This window comes from Gymnoscopelus microlampas, assembly GCF_963454915.1.
Source record: "Gymnoscopelus microlampas genome assembly, chromosome: 1".
NCBI classification, from domain to species: Eukaryota; Metazoa; Chordata; class Actinopteri; order Myctophiformes; family Myctophidae; genus Gymnoscopelus; species Gymnoscopelus microlampas.
Genome location: NC_139962.1, coordinates 20,696,358 through 20,715,927, shown reverse-complemented (window position 1 = coordinate 20,715,927; position 19,570 = coordinate 20,696,358). Strand labels below are relative to the sequence as shown.

Genomic DNA, 19,570 nt, shown 5'->3' with positions numbered 1-19,570 from the left:
GGGAGTAAAGTACAGATTCTTTAAAAATGTGCTTTAAGTACAGTACTCAAGTAGATGTGCTTCGTTACTGTTCACTGAGCGTATATTCCCCAGTGATCACAAGTGTAACGGCCACAGTCCAGCTTCTCTAGGCCAATCAAAGTCATGTTGAAGGGGGCCGGGTGCGGAACCACATCCCCCCCGGTAGCTGGTCTCGGGTGTACGCAGTCGAACCGGCAGCGACAGCTGTACGGTGCGGCCAGGTTGCTGTTGGCCTTGGTGTCCCAGGTGTAACGACAGTGCTCTTGCCTGCCTAACTGCTCCCATATGTCACACACGCCGCGTGGCAGGCCCACCTTGGCCACCTCTGCATCTCTCAGGTTGGTGTCCCCTCCGAACAGCACTGTGATGTTATCGGGCACCTCGGCCATCCTCCGTAGAACCAGCCGCAGCTGTTTCATCCTCTCCTCCGCGTGGGCCTTGCAGCTCTCAAAGTGGGACGTGCGGGTGGTCGGGTGCGGGACGACGTTGCTCTGCAGCGGGATTTTTTTCAGCATCATCCCAGTGAAGTAGCCCTCATCACCGCCTTCGATGAGCAGGTAGCTGACGGCTCGTTTCTTCAGGTATTGGAGGTACGGTGGAACGAGCTCTTGCAAAAACACCACATCTGGGGTGTACAAAGCAAAATACGAACACAAGCCTCTGGCGCGGTCTTGTAGGTCTGTGTCAAGTCCGTCCACATTCCAGGAGATTATTGACAGTTTGTCATCATTCTCTGGGGACTGCTGGTTAGAATCTGTTTTGCTGGAGCAAGCTGGATCCTCTGTTAGATCAGCGCAGTTCACCTTAGCACTGATGTCAGTTTTTCTCCTTTTGTTTTGGTGGCTGAGGTCTCTTCTCCCTGGGGACGCTGCTATAGTGAATACTGTCTCCAGGTCAGCCTCATAGAACGAGTTCAATACTCTCTCCATCTCCCATTCATTTTCAGTCAGATAGCATTGAGCTGTCAGAACCTGTTACAGAAGCAAACTCCTCACATAGTTGAGTCCTGGTTTGTTCTATATCAGAAAAGGCTTGTTTGCAACTTTTAGGCAGGCTGCTCATAGTAACTTTCATCAAGTTTTTACTGATGCACGTTTTTCCACACTCTAAATTCAGCATTTCTATATTTGGAGACAATGACAACGCCTCTCAGCCAATCCCAGGCCAAGGTCTGTGACATCTAACTGTGACATAACCGCTCCAATATAAAAGACATTGTGTGTTGATGCATTTAGCATTCGTGTGCAACGATCGATTATCAGCAATAACGACAGAAATGGCAGCAGTGTATGGAAACCCAGATGTCCAGTTCAAGCTTGTGTTGGTGGGAGATGGTGGTACGGGAAAGACCACTTTTGTCAAGAGGCACGAGACCGGAGAGTTTGAGAAGAAATACGTGGCCACGCTCGGAGTGGTGGTGCATGCATTGAAATTTAACACCAACAGAGGAGCCATCACGTTCAACGTGTGGGACACGGCTGGTCAGGAGAAGTATGGAGGCCTCAGGGATGGCTACTACATTCAAGCCGAGTGTGCCATCATCATGTTCGATGTCACATCTCGAGTCACCTACAAGAACGTCCCCAACTGGCACCGCGATCTGGTGCGCGTTTGTGAGAACATTCCCATCGTCCTCTGTGGCAACAAAGTGGACATCAAAGACAGGAAGGTCAAAGCTAAGAGCATCATCTTCCACCGCAAGAAGAACCTGCAGTACTACGACATCTCGGCCAAGAGCAACTACAACTTTGAGTTGCCGTTCCTGCAGCTGGCAAAGAAGTTGGTGGGTGACCCAAACCTGAGGTTTGTGGAGATGCCTGCCCTGGCCCCCCCAGAGGTCATCATGGACCCCAATGACACTGCACGGTACGAGCAGGAACTCAAACTTGCATCCGAAACAGCGCTCCCAGATGAAGAAGAGGACAATGACCTCTAAACCGTTACCCAATGTGCCCTATATCCCCCCACCATTGACACAAAGATGTTGAAGTTTGTCCCCTTTCTTCCTACCTTTTATAGATTAAAATTGGCTCATGGGAGGACGTTGGAATTCACAAACGTAACATGCCCATATTTGGAGATTATCAGGCAGCAAAGCAGCCTGAAAATATTGAAATTGTCTGAAGGATGGAGGGTGAGGTGGATGGTGGAAGGGTGTCATAAACAGAACTATGCCAAGAGGCCCAAATATCAGGATCTTTGTGGACAGGGGGTACAAACATAACATGCCCATATATGGAGATCACTTTAAACTAGATTTTCAGTGGCCTGGTAATGTGGTACTGTAAAATCCTGAATTTTCATTCATGAAGTTGTATTATGTGTGGGGTGGAGGTCCTTTAAGAAAGAGAGATTATCTGCGAAAGAACAAGACGGGTCTGTTCCGAATAAGGATAGGATAATTCCTTTAACGGGTCCGCTCATGAAAGTCCTTGCGGTCTTGTTTCCAGTGAGGGCCTGTGAGCAATTAGGGCCCCGCAACGGAACCAAGAGCATGTGATTTTGTATTTTTTTTTTGCGTGTGAGAGCGGCTGCCCCTCTCACCCACAGCCCGCATAATTGCCACTGAAATTCTGACTCGACCCACCCGCGCCGCGGGTTGACCCGCGGGTTACGGGTCAACCCGCGCATCACTACTAGGCGTGCTCACTAACCACTCAGCTATGGCCGCCCCAATCAAGAAAAACCGTTGAGAGTGTTCAGGCCAAGATGGACGACACTGAAGGCATTCCTCCTGAGAGATGAGCAGAAGCTGATCTTCTGTGGTAAGCAGTTGGACATTAACGCACAAGCTCACGGGGCTGCAGCCTGGGGCACCAGGTTCCGGTGGGCACAAAACCCATGTCAGTGGCAACCAAATAACTATGCATTTTCTTCCCCCATCCCGTGGCTGCCTCGTGCCTCTGTATCTGACTCTCAAGACACTCACCTGCTGGTCAGCTCATGCATCTGCAGCTAAAGCTGTATATGCATTAATTATCACAAGATCATACTGACACTCCACGACATAGATAATGATACACAAAACATGTAAACGCATAATGAGGCTTGAGCACTTTGTGACATAATGGTGCATTCCGAGATGGCAGTAATTGTGCACATTTTGGAGCTGTTGAAAAATGTAAGCGAGTACCTACAAGAAGGGTTCTCGTTTCAAGAAAGCAACTGGGTTGGTTGTAGCCCTGGGCACCAAAGAGTCTTAATATGGCCCTGAAGATGGCTGCACCTACACCATCCAGAAAGAATCCACCCTCCACCTGTACTGAGTCTGAGGGAGGGGTACAAAGATCATCAACACCCTCACTGGTAAGACGTATGGACACTGGTTCTCAACCTGGGGTCTGGGGACCACCAGGGTCTCCAAATGGGTCTGTGTTAAACTACCAGAAATGAAAAGGGTTGAGAATCACCCCTTCTGTAGATCTACAGAAGGTGATTCCCCCTGACCAGCATCTTTGCCGGTACGCACCTGGAGGATAGCTGCACCCTCTCTGACTACAACATCGAAGAACTACAACAACCAGAAGTAGTCCTCCAATTCAGGACAATCACGAATTACGAGCAGTTGTCCTCCTGAATCTCTAATCCTTATATCCGTATCCGTTTTTTTCCCCCCTTCCCTTTCCTCCCAAGGTTAATAAACACCATCATGCTACTTACATGATGTTGTGGGTTTGTGCGGTGCATGGTAATTAACTGATTATTATTATATGCACGCAAAGTTTACAGGTTTTTACTAGGTGTTATTAGTGGTACTGTCGTGTGAGACGTCTCACTGCTTCCATGTCGCTCAATGTAGCCCATTTTCTCAACCTCTCATTTCAAGGACCCCCACTTTCTCAATGCGTGGTTACAAAATGTTTTTGTTTTTTTTTCTGTTATTTTTTTTCTTGTTTTTTTGCTTAAAGTTATGTGAAAATCCTCTACAATGACTAAACTGAAAGGATTGAAAATAAATAAATAAGAACTTACGTTTGGTACACTAAACAAGGAGATAGACTAAGAGGGTGCACTGTTATCCTCAGGCCAACAGTGGGTTAGCAACAAAAACAAAAAAAATGTGCCTCTCAAAGTCCAACCCTACGTCCTTGTCGCAAGAGGTGGTAGCAGCTCATTCTGACTAACAGGGCTCTGGTAAAACTGTATTATCTGTGCGGATCATCTGCTTTCGTTCTCTGCGTCTTCCTTGGTCACTATTTCTGCCTTCTCTCTCTGCGTCTCTGGACAGTTCAGAAAGCTAACTTGTCGGTGACAATGCTCTGGGCGGTCTTTCTTTTTTACGGCATGGCTCAGTTTGATATGCATCAATCCACAACCCCTTTTGATACAGTTTGTTTTGCTCTTGGCCCCAGTCTACACTCTAAAAGCATCAGCGTTAATGTAACACTGAGAGTTTGTAAAAATCTATTTGGACCTTTGGGGTCGCCATGCAGTACAGTATGCAGAAGGTGCAAAAGCTGATCAGCAAAGCTGTGCAGTACCTGATGTCAGCAGGTACTATGAAGTCAGAGTTTGGGATCTCCATATATGGGCATTTTGTTTCAAAATGGGGGGTGGATCGGCATAAAAGGGGCGTGCACAAATGGTGATCTGTTTCAGCATGACAAGAGATTCCTGTAGTTATTAATCTCTCTAGATCAATTTTTGCCTACAACACAATACTTCAACAAATTTAATCGGGGGTGGATCGGCATAAAAGGGGCATGCACAAATGGTGATCTGTTTCAGCATGACAAGAGATTCCTGTAGCTATTAATCTCTCTAGATCATTTTTTGCCTACAACACAATACCTCAACAAATTGAATCGGGGGTGGATCGGCATAAAAGGGGCATGCACAAATGGTGATCTGTTTCAGCATGACAAGAGATTCCTATTAGCTATTAATCTTTACCTCAACAAATTGAATCATGCAAACAGCAGAAACATAGAAGAACATCTGCCGTCCCGCCGACTCTCCAAGACTAACGTCATCAGCAGTATGATGTCAGAGATCATGGAAGCCACGTCCTCATTTGTGTTACTTGTTGTTTTATGAAAATAAACAAGTAACATAAATACTGCCAGTCTACCTGGACGTAAGTTTGTTATTGCAATGACGTCATGATGACTTGGACTATATAGATCAAAAGAGACAGACTCCCTCAACTGGGTTGAGTCAGGCAGACTGCATGGCCGGACTGGTGTGAGAGGCAACAGTCTGCCTCCCACAATATTACAGTCTGGAGCACAGAAGCTCTGAAAGTGATAAAGCGGATGTGAAGCCTCCTCCCCACTTCCGTTTCGTCTTTACAGTCACGCAAATGCTTGGCAGCATTCGGAGATTGTGGAATAGTTGTCTGCTACTCTCACGTAGCCAGACAACTATTCCACAATCTCCAAATGCTACAGAGTAGGCTATGGAACTTCACCTAAATCCATACTCTCTCTCTTCAAAGTTCTTTTCAACTTTTCCTCACTGTAGCTACTTATTTGCTATTGGCCGGTATTCGCTTTTCTCAAAGGACTTCAGGATAGGGTAGATGTTCTCAAATGCCTGGTTGATCTCTTCTCTGGCCTTGGCGCCCGTCAACACAACCTTTCCAGACACAAATATGAGGAGGTTAACTCTGGGCTCTATCATTTTATAAACCAGTCCTGGAAAGCTCTCAGGTTCGTACTGGCTGAACTGCTGGTGCCGGACGAACAGTGTCTCCAGCCTTACAGGGAACTTCACGTCGCAGCTGCCAACCATGTTCTGGATCTTAAAGTCCAGGAACTTAGCGGGAAACCCCAGCTTTTGCACAGCACGGGCGAACTTCCTCGCCGCCAGCCTGGACTGCTCCTCGCTTGTGGCTCCGGTGCACACCATCTTCCCGGAGCTGAAGATCAGCGCGGTGGTCCTGGGCTCTCGTATTCTCATGATGACGGCGCCAAATCGCTTTGGGTTGTACTCTGCATTCCTGGCTTTCTGGATGATGAGCTTCAGATCCAGCTTGCAGCCCAGGTTCACTGTAGCTACGATGTTCTGTAATGTTGGTTGGACTCCAGATCCAGAGACGCCCTTTGTGGCGGGTGTGATAGGGGTCATGGTGGGGGTCTGAAGGGTGGTGTTGTTCCCTGGCAATGTGATAGTAGTGGTGGAGCCCCCTACTGCCTGGGGGTGAAATGTCTCAGAGGTATGAGTGTTCCCTGGCAGAGGGGTAGTGACCCCTACTGCCTGGGAGTGAAATAGCTGAGCATTAGAGATGAGGCCCTCTACCGCGTGGGGGTGAAATAGCTGCTGGGGAGTGTTCCTATCATTCTTCTGCTGCTGGGTCATGTAGATATTATCCTCTGTCCCAGCTGGGGAGCCCCCTACTGCATGGAGGTGATATGTCTGAGCAGTAGCAGTGGTGGAGCCCCCGACTGCCTGGGGCTGAAATAGCATAGAGCCCCTTACTGGCTGGGGCGGAAATAGCTTAGAGGTGTCCCTACGGCTCTGCTGCTGGGTCATGTATATGTTGTCCTCTGTCCCAGATGGGAGGTAGTCAGCGTCACCCAGGGTGGTGGTCATTGCGGAATGAAGGGTGGTGTAGTCCCCTGTCCCATATGAATAATCCTTGGTTGTAGTATCACCAAAGGGGGTCATGGGGATGTGGTGCCCTGGCATGGCGGTAGTAGTGGAGTCCCCTGCAGCCTGGGAGTCAAACAACTGAGGGCTGTTCCCACCGTTATTCCACTGCTGCTGCTGGGTCACGTGAGCGTAGTCATGTGACCTAGCTGGGCGGCAGTCGTAATCCTTGGTTGTATCGAAGGCATCAAAAGGAGGTAAGGGGTTCTGCATGGCGAACACACGAAAAGACTGGCTTTGGCTTTCCATTCTGATTAACGTATGTTAAATGGACAGTTAAATTCAGCTTGTTAGTTTCACAGTAAACCCCGCCTTTTGACAGGATGATGCTTCGTTCTGTTGAAGGCCCTTACAAAATGACTTATCTTCTTGTGTTAAGTGTCTGTTTTCGTCTGCAAGCGTTGGAGGTTGGGGGAGGCTTATATACTGAGCTTATAACATCATTCATGTCATGACATCACCAGCTATGCCCATATGTGCACGTCTGTTATCTATATGTTATACAATACATTTCCTAGGCCATCCATGATTAGACCAATGCCATGCCCAAATACGGAGTTCCATGTCAGCCTTGCCCAAGTATGGAGATGCCCAAATATGGAGATCCCTAATAACGTCATCATTGTACCATACCGTGTCATCACTATGTGATATGGAGGTCCATGGGTACTGTCACTAAAGACAAAACCTAAATGATTTATAGTTAGAGACCGAATAGACCCTTACAGTCTGTAACTCTGAGTTAAAGGATTTTACAGTGTAGATTGGGGTCCCAGAGACAGATAATTGTATCAAGGGAGTCCTTGAAATTACAAAGTTGAGAATCACTGTGTTAGTTCACGCAGTAGTCATTATGCCACATCAGCTCGCTCTTGTATATGGGGGTTTCTACATCGCTCTCCCTGATTTTAACTTAGCATGTTGCTTAGTTAATTCAGTGACAGGGCGGCGCTACCGACGCTGGCGCAGTCGGTAGCGCTGTTGCCTCACAGCTAGAAGGTCCTGGGTTAGATTCCCGCCAGGGGCGCTAGGGGCGGCGTGTCTTCTCCGCGTCACCAGCGCCCATACCCTAGGTGGGGTTGGCGAAAGGGCCTACTCTGTGTGGAGTTTGCATGTTCTCCCGTGTCTCCTAGGGTAGTTAATACCCTCTCAAAAACATGTAGTAATCCTGGTCACTATACTGCCTCCCCCTGGTCAGCCGGGGCGCCTGATGGAGGGGAAGGGAACTGGTTGGAATAACGTGTTCCTTTCCACGCGCTACGTCCAACCAGGGAAACTCCCCCCTGTCAGGTGACAAGAAGGTAGGTTGGCTCTCATGCATTGAAGGAGGCATGAGCTCGGCCCTGGCCTCCCTAGGCTGGTGGGGGGAGTGTAGTGCCCAGGATCACTTAGCAAATTGGCACCGGGTGAAAAAAGGGTTACAAAATCTAGGGCTAAAAATTATTTTAAAAAAAAGAAGTCCTGGTGCAGAAAAATACATACAGTAGACAGTATAGGTGCAGAGACATAATACGATAACAAATCTATATAAAGTTTGGCTTATGTCCCGTATTGTGCAAATTGTCCAACAAATGGGTTGGGATTGTCACATTTTGTGACACGTTTTTCTGTGGTTACGTCACAGATGTGACATACAGTATGGAGACCAATTGAAACCGGATCTAGGTGTGGAGGCCGCACATCTATATTGTAAAACTACCAACATGATCCATCCTTTCATATTGGCCTACTTGACAGTATGCACAGAAAATTATGCTTTGCTTCACCAGAGCAGGACGATCCTGAGCGATCCTAAACTATTAACTATGAACGACTCACACGTCGTAACACGTTGATAGTTGTAGGTCTTTTTCTGGGCACATGTGTTGTGTAATGCGACAAGTCGAACTATGGACTATACATTAAGTTTAGATTTACAGTAGATTATTAGCTCATCAGTTGTCACAATATTGTCTAGTGTATCGACCACCATAATCCTGCAACTTCTGGACAGAATCCAGATTCTGGGACACTTCAACAGCTTATTGACTCTTATTGACCTAGAAAAAGTAATTCATGCCCTTGTCACATCCCGAGTGGATTACTGCAACTCTCTCTATATAGGGTTGCTAACTCTTCCCTCTCCCGCCTCCAGCTTGTAAAAAACGCTTCTGACTGGCACCCGTAAGAGGGACCACATCACCCCTATACTGGCCTCCGTCCATTGGCTACCAGTCAGATTTAGAACAGATTTTAAAATCCTTCTATTTTTTTTAAAAGCACTAAATGGACTAGCACCACCCTACATCGCTGAACTACTGGGTCCCCCTCACAGCACCAGGCCACTGAGATCCTCTGACCGGAGGCTTCTCAAAGTCCCAAATGCCCGGTTAAAGCAAAAGGGTGACCAAGCTTTTTCCGTGGTTGGTTCAAAACTGTGGAACAGCCTTCCGTCCACTTCCGTCACCGACTCCAGACTCAAAACACACCTCTTCTCCCTAGCATTTGAACCACCCTAGACTCTTTCTATCTGCCAGCACACCTCCCTGTGCTCTTATCTTCGTGGTCTGTCGTTGTTAAAATATTTGCAGTTTTTTGCTGTTTCTCTTTTTAGGTTCTTTGTTATCATGTTATACAGCACTTTGGTCAACCTGATTGTTTTAAACGTGCTTTATAAATCAAATTGACTTGACTCGACAGTATGGTTGTACTGTTATTAAAAAATAGATCACAGACATAAACATTCATTTCATACTGCACATAGCTGAATGCATGAAAACATTAATAATAATAATAATAATAATAAACTTTATTTGTATAGCACCTTTCATGACATGAAATGCAGCGCAAAGTGCTTTACAGAGCAAGAATACAGTTACAGTTACAGTTATTAAAGAGGTTGTGCCATGGCTTTGCACCTTTTCTGTTTTTCATGTGTCTATGAGGTTGATAGAACTTCATTAAGCCCCCTGGTGATGTTTTATGGTGTTTTATGTCTTCTCTGACTATTTTGAGTTTCTTCCTGGAGGCTGAAACCTTTAGGGTCAAACGTGCCAATAGAAAAACAGCCCTTTAGTGACATAGTAAAAATGTACCCTCCCCCTCATTATCATAACACAACAGGTGTGGGCATGAGGAGGAGGAGGGACTAGGACAGGTGGGTGGTGCTTAGGTGGTGGAGGAGGTGCTAAGGTGAGAACCAGGTATACTTAATGAACTGGAGGCGTGTCCACATAAAAACATAATTTTAACAAATTCTGCACTTTTTTGAAAAAAATCTTCCTCCTAGTATAACCATAATACCTGATGATTATGTTTTAGGGGGGGAAGAAATCACTGAAAATCACGGCACCCCGTCTTTAATGACTAATGTCCAGTCAGATACCAATATCAACACTGCACAGTAAAACCCTCCGTCTTAATTTAGCTCTGTTGAGAGCAACCACATGGATGTAAGGGCCAAAATAAATATTTTTCTGTTACTCTGTCTATCCATCAGACTCAGAAAATAATAGTCATATAGCCTGCAACATTATAGCTTGGAACCAGTTCTTCTCTCATAACTTTGTGGTTACAGATGGGTTTTGCTACATATGTTAGCAACCTAAACTAATCTTCCATGTTCATCTACAGGTTTACAGAATTCAACAAATCAAAACAGCAGTGTATCATTTTCAAATTGGTTTAGTTGTTGTTAGTTGCTGATGGCAACATTCTTAGACAAAGGCACGTATGGATGGGTTACATTCCAAGAACAAAAAACTTCCTATAGGAATAAAGTTAGCTGATGTTCACTGTTAAACGTCGTCACTGTCGGGCAAAAACCTTGTATGTCCAAAACGGTTTCTTTTTTTATTACCAATTAAAAAATAAAATAACTTAGCGATAGATCTACATGCTCAGCTTGCAGATCTGCTATTTTCACTACTCTTGTACGACACTATTGTATGAACTGGGGCATTCATTAAAAAAAGTTGAAATATGGAGATACAAGGTTTCTGCCCGACAGCAACGCCATGTTTTCATTGTGTTTTGCGGGATATCGCATTGCAATAGCCTGTTTAAAGTTATGACATGCCAAACAACTAATCAATGTTGACACTGTATGCTAAAATATAAAGATAATGTTTTCAATTCCATAGTTATTATATAGCTACTGTATGCAGTGTTCTGTAGACCGGTTTGTATGCATCAGATGATATAACGCTTATTACGACTGTAAGACTTGACTTGGACTATAGCTAAAGACTTGAGCATCTCTGACTAGGCTACTTACTATAGGCTTGCCATAATTATTTTGCATAAGGCTTCAAAACAGGAATGGATATTGTCCAGAAAAAAGTGGTGGTATTAACCACTTAGAACCTGTTTAGTAAAATGGACCTGAGTGAGTTGTAATGTACTTGGTGTGCTCTTCTTTCGATGTACATCTATTATAATCTCTTCACCGAAAATAACCGATCTGCAAGCTCACAACGGGTCGCGTTGTAATGCGTTGAGAGCTTGTAGACCTGCTATGTTTGGTGAATGTGTCCCCAGAATAGGGATGCAGGGGTTCAAGTGGTTAAAGCCTGGTGTGTTTGCATGTGCCTTGATGGGGCGGAGTATCTGCGGGCCGGTTGTTGTGGGCCAGTCCAGTCAAAAAATCCATGGCCACTTTTTGTTCCCAGCCCGTCCCTGGGACCCTCATGACCAAACTGTTCAATAGTCTTGAGCTTAGATCACTGGTTCTTAAAGTGGGGTCTGGGGACCCCTGGCAGTCCTTGAGGGGGTTCCAGGTGGTCCCCAGCTAAATGGCTAACTCTGATAGTAATTCTTGAGAGTGCACAAATGTTTTGTACATTCGCTTAGTTAAATTAACACTGAGGATTTTACAGTACAGTAGATTGTAGATTGGGGTCCCAGATATAAAAAATAGTTTCAAATGGGGGTCCGTGGCCTAATGCATATCAAACTGGGGGTCCTTAAATTTAAAAAGGTCGAGAATCACTGGCCGCCTGCCTCTTTCTCTTTTTATAGTTATAGGTTATTATAGTCACTAAAACTAAGACTAAAACTAAAAGAAATTATTTAAGTGAAACTAAAATAAAAACTAGTTAAAAAAAACTAAACAAAAACTAAGATGGTCCTGTGAAGGTCCTTGAGAATCACTGAAACTGAAATTATTGAATACTGGAACCCCTACACCCCTATCTACACGGATTGGTGTTCAAATGGAATCAAATGGAACATTTGCATTCATTCGTACACTCTGAGTTACAGACCTGTGAGAGTCAATTTGGACAGCTGGTGGTCCCCGGACCAGAATGTTGAGAACCATTGCTCTAGACTGTCTCTTCTCCCCAAGCCTTCAGTCCCTTCTCTTCCTACACCGTATTATCCAACTCCCATGCCTCCTAGTCTGAGTTGTTCTCAGTAATAACATTGTCCAGGGATAATCTCACAAACCTCTGGACCGATCAGCACCAAATCTCTTGTGCCGAGCTGCCAGTTAGGCAAGGAAGTAGCAAAATGTTTTCACATATGTGACATATTGTTAATTTTATATATGGAACTGAAAGGCAGTTGGATGGGGATGCCCAAATATGTCATATAGCATATACATTATAAATCACTGGTTCACAATGGGAACCACCGGGGGTATGAGTCTGTAACACTGCAGATCTTACAGTGTAGAATGGTGTTACAGACCTGTAAGGGTCCATTCGGACAACTGTTGGTCCCCAGACCAGACGTTGAGGACCAGTGTTAGAAATGACTGCCGTCTTGGCTGCATGTCCAAGATCCACATGCGAGGCACAGCGTTATTAGACCATGTCTTGTTTCTCTATTTCCTATTTGTGGGAATACTGTTTTAAATAGCAGCAATCTTTCCATGAACGCGGAAGTGGTATAAACAAGTGTACTCCGTGTGACCCCAGCTGCTGACGATATGCAACTTCACGAATGGATACACCACATTAATCGGGTCGGGGAGCTTAAACGTCTGCGTTGACCCTCCATCCCGATTGTAAATAAACTTCCCAAGCAGTACACCTTCTTCCCAGTCCTTCAGCATCCCGTAAACTTCAAAGTCCTTGGGTGCCGAGTAGCAGCTGGGAAGACTGTCCAGGGTGACATGTGTGATTCTGACCGGGTGATAGAGGTGGATGACCAGGGTCTTGAGCTGGCTTTGGACCCTGCTGGGGTCTGGATTGGTGCCTGGAGGCGAAGGCCACATCCGGATGTCCGACAGCTCCCGGGACAGCTTCAGATTCTCCGCTTCCAAGGCTTCCGTCACTATAAGCGACGCCAACACAGCCACTTCCTCCCCCAGGAGACCCTGCATCTTTTTCTTAACAACAGCCGATACGATTCGTGGATCCACTGTAGGTATTTGAGGCCTTGTGTTGGAAGCAATTAAAGAGACCTGCGTTTGTTTGCTGGGGATGAGAGAGAAGAGGATGCAAATACTTATAACTGCAACAACGAGGAGGAAATAGGAAAGAGGAAGTAACTTTACTCTTGCCTGTACTGCAGCCTTTAATGATGAGATGGAGCTTGTTGACTGACCGGGGGATCCAACACGGCTGTGTCGAGGGCTTCTGGTACCATGGCTACTAGTGGGGGAGGGATACCTGGGATACTGTAGTGTAGAGTAGTGTCCCTCTGGACCATTACAGCCTAGACAGTTCAAGGGATTCCCTGAACTGTCTAGGCTGGTATGGCTCATCATCTCTTGCGTTAGCGGTCTGTTGAGGCCCGCGGCACCGGCGTTGAACGATGCTATAGCTAAATCCCAAAGTAACTTTACTCTTTGTACCGCAGAGCAAATCTGTATTGTTAGCGACGAAAAGACAGAGCCTGTCTTCCTGAGGTATCCACTGCCGCTATCAGTACCATCACCGTCGCTAAATCGCTTTTGGAAGTAGTCCTCAGAGGGAAATAGTCCGCTCTGATCCGTCTCCTGCTTCAGTGGACCATTGGCAGCCTTGAATGACGAAATAGCTAAATTAGCAAGTAAAAAAACAAAGGAAATAAGTAACATAACTTTTGTCCGTACTGCAGCAACCACTGATGAGATAATCCGTCTGAGGTATCCAGTACTGCTGTTGTTGCTGGGTCCAGTGTCACTGCTAACATAGCTGTGGCTAGTATCATAGTTAGCATAGCTGTATACAGGGTCACTAGTACCATAGCTGTGGCTAGTGTCATAGTTACCATAGCTGTGTCCAGAGCCACTGGTACCATAGCTCTGTCCAGGGTCACTGGTATCATCTGTGCTCTTAGCAAAGGGGGAATTCCGGTAGTGACCCTCAATGGAGGACCTCCCTGAACCATATATGCTGTTCTCGTTCATCTCCGTCTTTAGCGGTTGGTCCTGGACGCCCCATTGCCTTCTGTACAGAGATGCAGAGAGTCCATCCTTTATTAAGTCCTTTAGGTCAGTGCACTGGGTAGTTATGTCGGTTGCTCTTTCTACCATGTTCCGCATTATCCTGCCATGGTGTTGCTCTGCTGGGGCCAGCGCCTCATAGCTGCTGGCTGAACTAGCGCTGCTGTTGGTTACACTGGAGGTAGGGGCCGTTTTGGGTCTTCCCTTTTTCGGGGGAGAATCGGTTTCTCTGTAGTTAGTCACATCGCTGGCCTTGGAGTCGTAGTAGCCTTGTTCTTGCAGACGAGCACTCCTACGAGACATAATCCTGGTGTCAATTGAGTCTCTTCTCGTTTTCACTTGGTCTTTCTTCGTCTCACGCCTTCTGATATTTTAATTCAGAGCTTTGACATCGGGGGACGCTTATATGAAGATATTTTGTTGCATGCTGTGACGTAACCAGTTGTGCAAATTATTGCGATCCCTCTAACACAGTTACCCCCACCCCCCACCGATTATAGATCAAGCGGTAGGCTACAGGGAGGCTAATTTCTCTGTTTTACACAAATTCTGTTTGACTGGGTTTATTTTGATACAAATATATACAAGTAAAATACAATATGAATCAAACTGAGGCTAACACACGTCTACACAAGTATAACACTGATCAGGGATGGCTCCTAGTGTAGTAAAAGTTCTGTATTCAAAACTTTACTTGAATAAAAGTACAAAGGTATCACAATCAAAATATACTTAAACCAAATACACCAAACATAAAAGTACTCCTTATGCATAATGTCCCATTTGTTTTTTTAACGTTTTCGTGTGACCTTGTGGATCGACTATTTTCAATTAGCTTAAGTATAAAATAGGGCTTAATTGGTTAATGTAAGCTGTGTGACAGTGTGTGTGTGTGTGTGTGTGTGTGTGTGTGTGTGTGTAGCATCGGGAACCAACCTTTACCGAGCCATGTGAGAGCTTATCTCCTGTTTCTGTAGCGTGACTCAGGCAGCTTGATGTACAAGTACACCCTACACTCGTATGTCACAGGGACTTACCTCCAACCCAACCTTTGATGCAGGGTGCCATTTTTATAGTCTTTGATATAACCCGGCCAGGGGATTGAACCCTAACCTCCCAGTCTCAGGGCGGACACTCTAACCACAAGGCCACTGCGCTTGTGTGTTTGTGTGTGTGCAAGTTTGTGCGAGTGCACGTCTGTGTGTGTGTGTGTGTGTGTGTGTGTGTGTGTGTGTGTGTGTGTGTGTGTGTGTGTGTGTGTGTGTGTGTGTGTGTGTCTGTCTGTCTGTCTGTCTGTCTGTCTGTCTGTCTGTCTGTCTGTCTGTCTGTCTGTCTGTCTGTCTGTCTGTCTGTCTGTCTGTCTGTCTGTCTGTCTGTCTGTCTGTCTGTCTGTCTGTCTGTCTGTGTGTATCCAGGGCTAATCTTGCAAACCGCTGGAGGCTAGATAGATAGATATAGACTTTATTAATCCATGAGGGGAAATTCAGATATCCCATAGCTCATACAGGCAAGGTTAGTTAAAACACATCACAAAAGAGGGGGGGGGGGGGGGGGGGGGGGGGGGGCAGGTTAAAAACTGAGAGAAGACTAATATAAAAGATATGTTATGAATAAGCATAAAAAGCATTTAAAAGGTGTCACTGGGAATAATAATCCTCATCCTTTGTCATTGCACATAGAGATGACCCATAAATAACTAAAACTAAAAAACTAGAACTAAAACTAAGACCATTAGTCCAGCTCATAGGCCTAGCGGCTGGTCATGGAGTTGAAGAAAACCATTCATTCCTGCAGGGCAACGAACGGAACAGATCCTTACGACTGCTTTTCTAGCCTGCCAAGATGTTGTGGAGAGGATGACTCACATTTTCCATTATGGCACGCCTCTTATTGTGTGTACATCTCTCCACAACCAATCTGGGAACCCATCGCCAAATGAAAAGGAAAAACAGCGCCCTCTGCTGTTTTTTACTATCTCAGTTGGCTCTGGGAGGAAGTCGACGTAGCACACGTGCGCAAGGAAACCGGGGTTTTGGTCTGCCTTCAGCCTTTCACTTCCGGTGGTGCGACTATGTTTTCCTTCCCACTAACAATATTTCTACACGGAACACTAACACCACTTCTCCCAGAGAACATGGATCGTTTTGGTTATAAGCCCACTTGTTTCTATGATGAAAGAGCAAGTTAAAATGTGAATATCTTTCCGTGGTTTTGTCTGCTCCGAGGACACTATTGTTAAATGAGTTTCGGTTTGTTTCTAGTGGGGAAGGATCGGCGGACACGTAAATCCCGCCCACTACATTTGATTGGGTAAAGCGCGGCCTGCTTCCTGATCTGAAGGCACGCCCACTTGTAGGCCAGTGCGTACGCGATATGACAAACCCCCCCGACAGATTCAAACGCAGAGCAGAATCCGTTCTTGAGAGATTACTCCACAACAGACTCCAGTGAGTCCGGCCTCTCACCCAGTACTGAGCCCGCCTTCTTCACCAGCTTGTTCAGCCGCTTAGCATCCTTGTCCATCACGCTGCTTCCCCAGCAGACTGCAGCATAGAACAGGACACTTGCCACTGCTGACTGGTAGAACATGTACAGCATTCTGCTGCACACGTCAAAAGACCTAAGCCTCCTCAAGACCGAAGGCCTTTGTCAGGTCCCTGTATTCCTTCTTCTGCCCATCCTTGACACAAGCCACAATGGCTGTATCATCAGAATATTTCTGAATGAAACAGGACTCAGAGTTGTACTTGAGTCTGACGTGTACAGTGTGAACAGGAAGGGAGCCAGTACAGTCCCCTGTGGAGCCCCCGTGTTGCTCAACAGCGTCCCCGAGACACAGTTCCCCAGTTCAATCCAGGTCACAAAGGAGGGATCCTTTGTCCCATCGAGCTTATCTCTGAGTAGGGAGGGTTGGATGGTATTGAATGCACTTGAAAAATCAAAGAACATAATCCTCACATATCGATCCGGCTTGTCCAGGCGAGAGTGGACTCGAAGGAGCATGTAGAGGACAGCATCCTCCACGCCAATGTGTTCCTCGTATGCAAATTGCAAGGGGTCAGGCATGTCATTGACCTGTGGTCTCAGCTTACAGAGAAGCAGCCTCTCCAGGCTCTTCATGATGTGTGATGTGAGGGCCAGCGGTCTGTGGTCTTTTGGCTCACCCCTACCTTGGGTAGATATGATGTTTTCCACAGAACCGGGATCCTCCCCCTTTGAAGACTCAGGTTGTATATCTTCTGTAAGGGCTCCGCCAGTTGGGCAGCACACACCCTGGTGGCTGGCCCCACCATTGCCAAATTGGTGAACTACCCAAGGAAATACCTCCCCACTGTTTTTAAATATTTAACTTTATTTGTATGATGAAGCCAAAGTCAGTGCGAATGGTCTGAAACCATGTCCAAATATGGATAGTCATACATCATAGATATGTCATACATTACTGACATCATCAGATGACTGATGTCGTAGATCGGGGGTTTTCAACCTACCACCGAGGTATTGCACACCGAGGTATTGCAGGTGGACCCTGGCCATGCATTCAGAAATGTAGTAAAATCATATATATATATATATATATATATATATATATATATTTATTTATTTTTGCTGTGATTGGCCGCCATTGTACCCCCCTAACCCTGCACCGTGATTGGCCACCATGACTCTATTCAGGACTGTGATTGGCTAGAAACACATGACACATGTGCATAGCCCTATAAATAGGACTATGCACTTAAAAAAAACACATTTATGTTTTTTTTTTAAGTGAATCACTTCCATCACTGTGATGACCACTGTGACCACACCTCCCACTTCACACTGGATGTGATTTTTTTTTAAACTTTTACTTTTACTTTTTTTAATTTAACTTTTACCTTTATTTGCTACTCTTGTTTCTTGTTTGTGAATAATTAACTCAAGTCGAATCTAACATTTCAAAAAGTCAAGTGACTTTGAGAGTCTCACATCACACATTTGTGTGATTGACTGAAAGGACTTATTTTGAGAGAGGACTTGGGCTGCATGTCCTGCTTGGTCCAGGGAAAAAATAGAAACATAGTTGATGCATTCAAATGTGCCAGTATATCCAAAAAAAAGGTTGTGCTTCTTGACAAATGATATCCCTGCTCTTTACTGATAATAAAATGCTTTGAAAACATTTTTTTTTGTCCAGCTCATGAATGTAGCCTGTGATAGTGTGATAAGTGAGTAACAAGTAAGAACAAAAACCTAATCTTAACCCATGGAATGGTGCATGAACCCCCCACCAGTAATTGTTTAGGGTGGGTCTATGATGGACCCACCTGACAAAATACACAATAGTGGTGGTCCCCAGGTTTCTCTTAGTCAGGATGGTGTCCCTGGGTCAAAATCAGTTGAAAACCCCTGTCATAGATGAATGATGTCATAGACTGGACACGTGAAATCTAAGATCCACATGGAATCCACACCATTATTAGATCCTGTTCAAAACCATTCCACGATTAGGACTGTCCTGAAGTGTAATGACGTGCATGTGCACGTTGGCATGCACATGCTCGTGCAGCTGCCTCCATGTACGAGTCATAACTTCATTCCTCTCATCTCTGGACAGCAACCTTCAAGACAAAACACGAAAAGAAAAAATACAGAGATGAGAGTTCTGAATTACTGTCACTCTGATGTCCCGGTTTTAGACACTATATAAAATTATATATATATAATATATATATATATATATATATATATATATATATATATATATATATACATACATACATACATACATACATACATACATACATACATACATACATATATATATATAAATATATAAATATAAAAAAATATATGATGTTACACTATATTATCATTAAAATCTTTGTGTTTTGCCAATTATTTGGGGGCCCACTTGCAATATCCTCACGGGCCGACAGCTTGGGAATCACTTACAGATCAGAATGTTTGAATGTTTGTAAACAAACAGGTTTTTCGAGGGAGGCTGTCTATGGACGTTTTCACGATATAAAATAAGGTGTCCAGAACATTAGCAATGTCTAGTTTGTCAATCTGTGTGTCACGGTCCGCTCCTCGGACCGTGACTGTCACGGTCCGCTCCTCGGGCCGTGTCTGGCCTTCCTCTTATTTTGGACCTTTTGCCTTTGTTTTTAGTTATGGACCTTTTAGGCCTACCGTGTTGTTTTCCTGTCTGTTCTTTTATCTCTAAAGTCTTAGTGCAGTCTTTGGTTAATTGTTGTGTTTTGCGTTTTCCCTTGTCTCTTATTTTGTAGTATGGTTATGTGTCTCCCTGTCTAGTTGTATTTGCCTATCTGTCTCCTCTACCTCTCCTCTGCCCCCCCCCTCCTCCTCCTTGCTTCCTTCTAGTTCACTGCACTGACTTTAACCAGCTGAGCTTCGTTGGCTTGATTGACCTTGTTGCCTATTTAGCCGGCTTCTACCGGCAAGCCTGTGTTGGATTCTTAAATTACTTTCGCGGCGTGAGCTCCTGTTGTTTGTTCCTGTTTAAACTCTGCTCCCTGTGCCGTGTATCTAAGTTATTCCCCTCGCGTTGAGGGTTGCCTGTTTTTGCATTTTGTTGTTGTTTTTGCACAAAGTCTCAAG

General features: G+C 45.3%; 1 protein-coding gene and 1 pseudogene across 2 annotated transcripts; one reads left to right on the top strand and one right to left on the bottom strand.

Moving 5' to 3' along the window:
• Positions 1-71: 71 nt before the first annotated feature.
• LOC311043013 (tyrosyl-DNA phosphodiesterase 2-like) lies at positions 72-1,083 on the bottom strand (annotated as a pseudogene). The gene has a single exon. The product of its transcript is annotated as a tyrosyl-DNA phosphodiesterase 2-like (transcript).
• Positions 1,084-1,297: 214 nt separating this feature from the next.
• On the top strand, positions 1,298-1,957 carry LOC311043005 (GTP-binding nuclear protein Ran-like; the record flags this gene model as incomplete). The annotated part of the gene is made up of 1 exon (XM_084054123.1): positions 1,298-1,957. The coding sequence occupies one exon, from the start codon at positions 1,298-1,300 to the stop codon at positions 1,955-1,957; it is 660 nt and encodes a 219-aa protein (XP_083910249.1).
• Between the last annotated feature and the right edge of the window lie 17,613 nt (positions 1,958-19,570).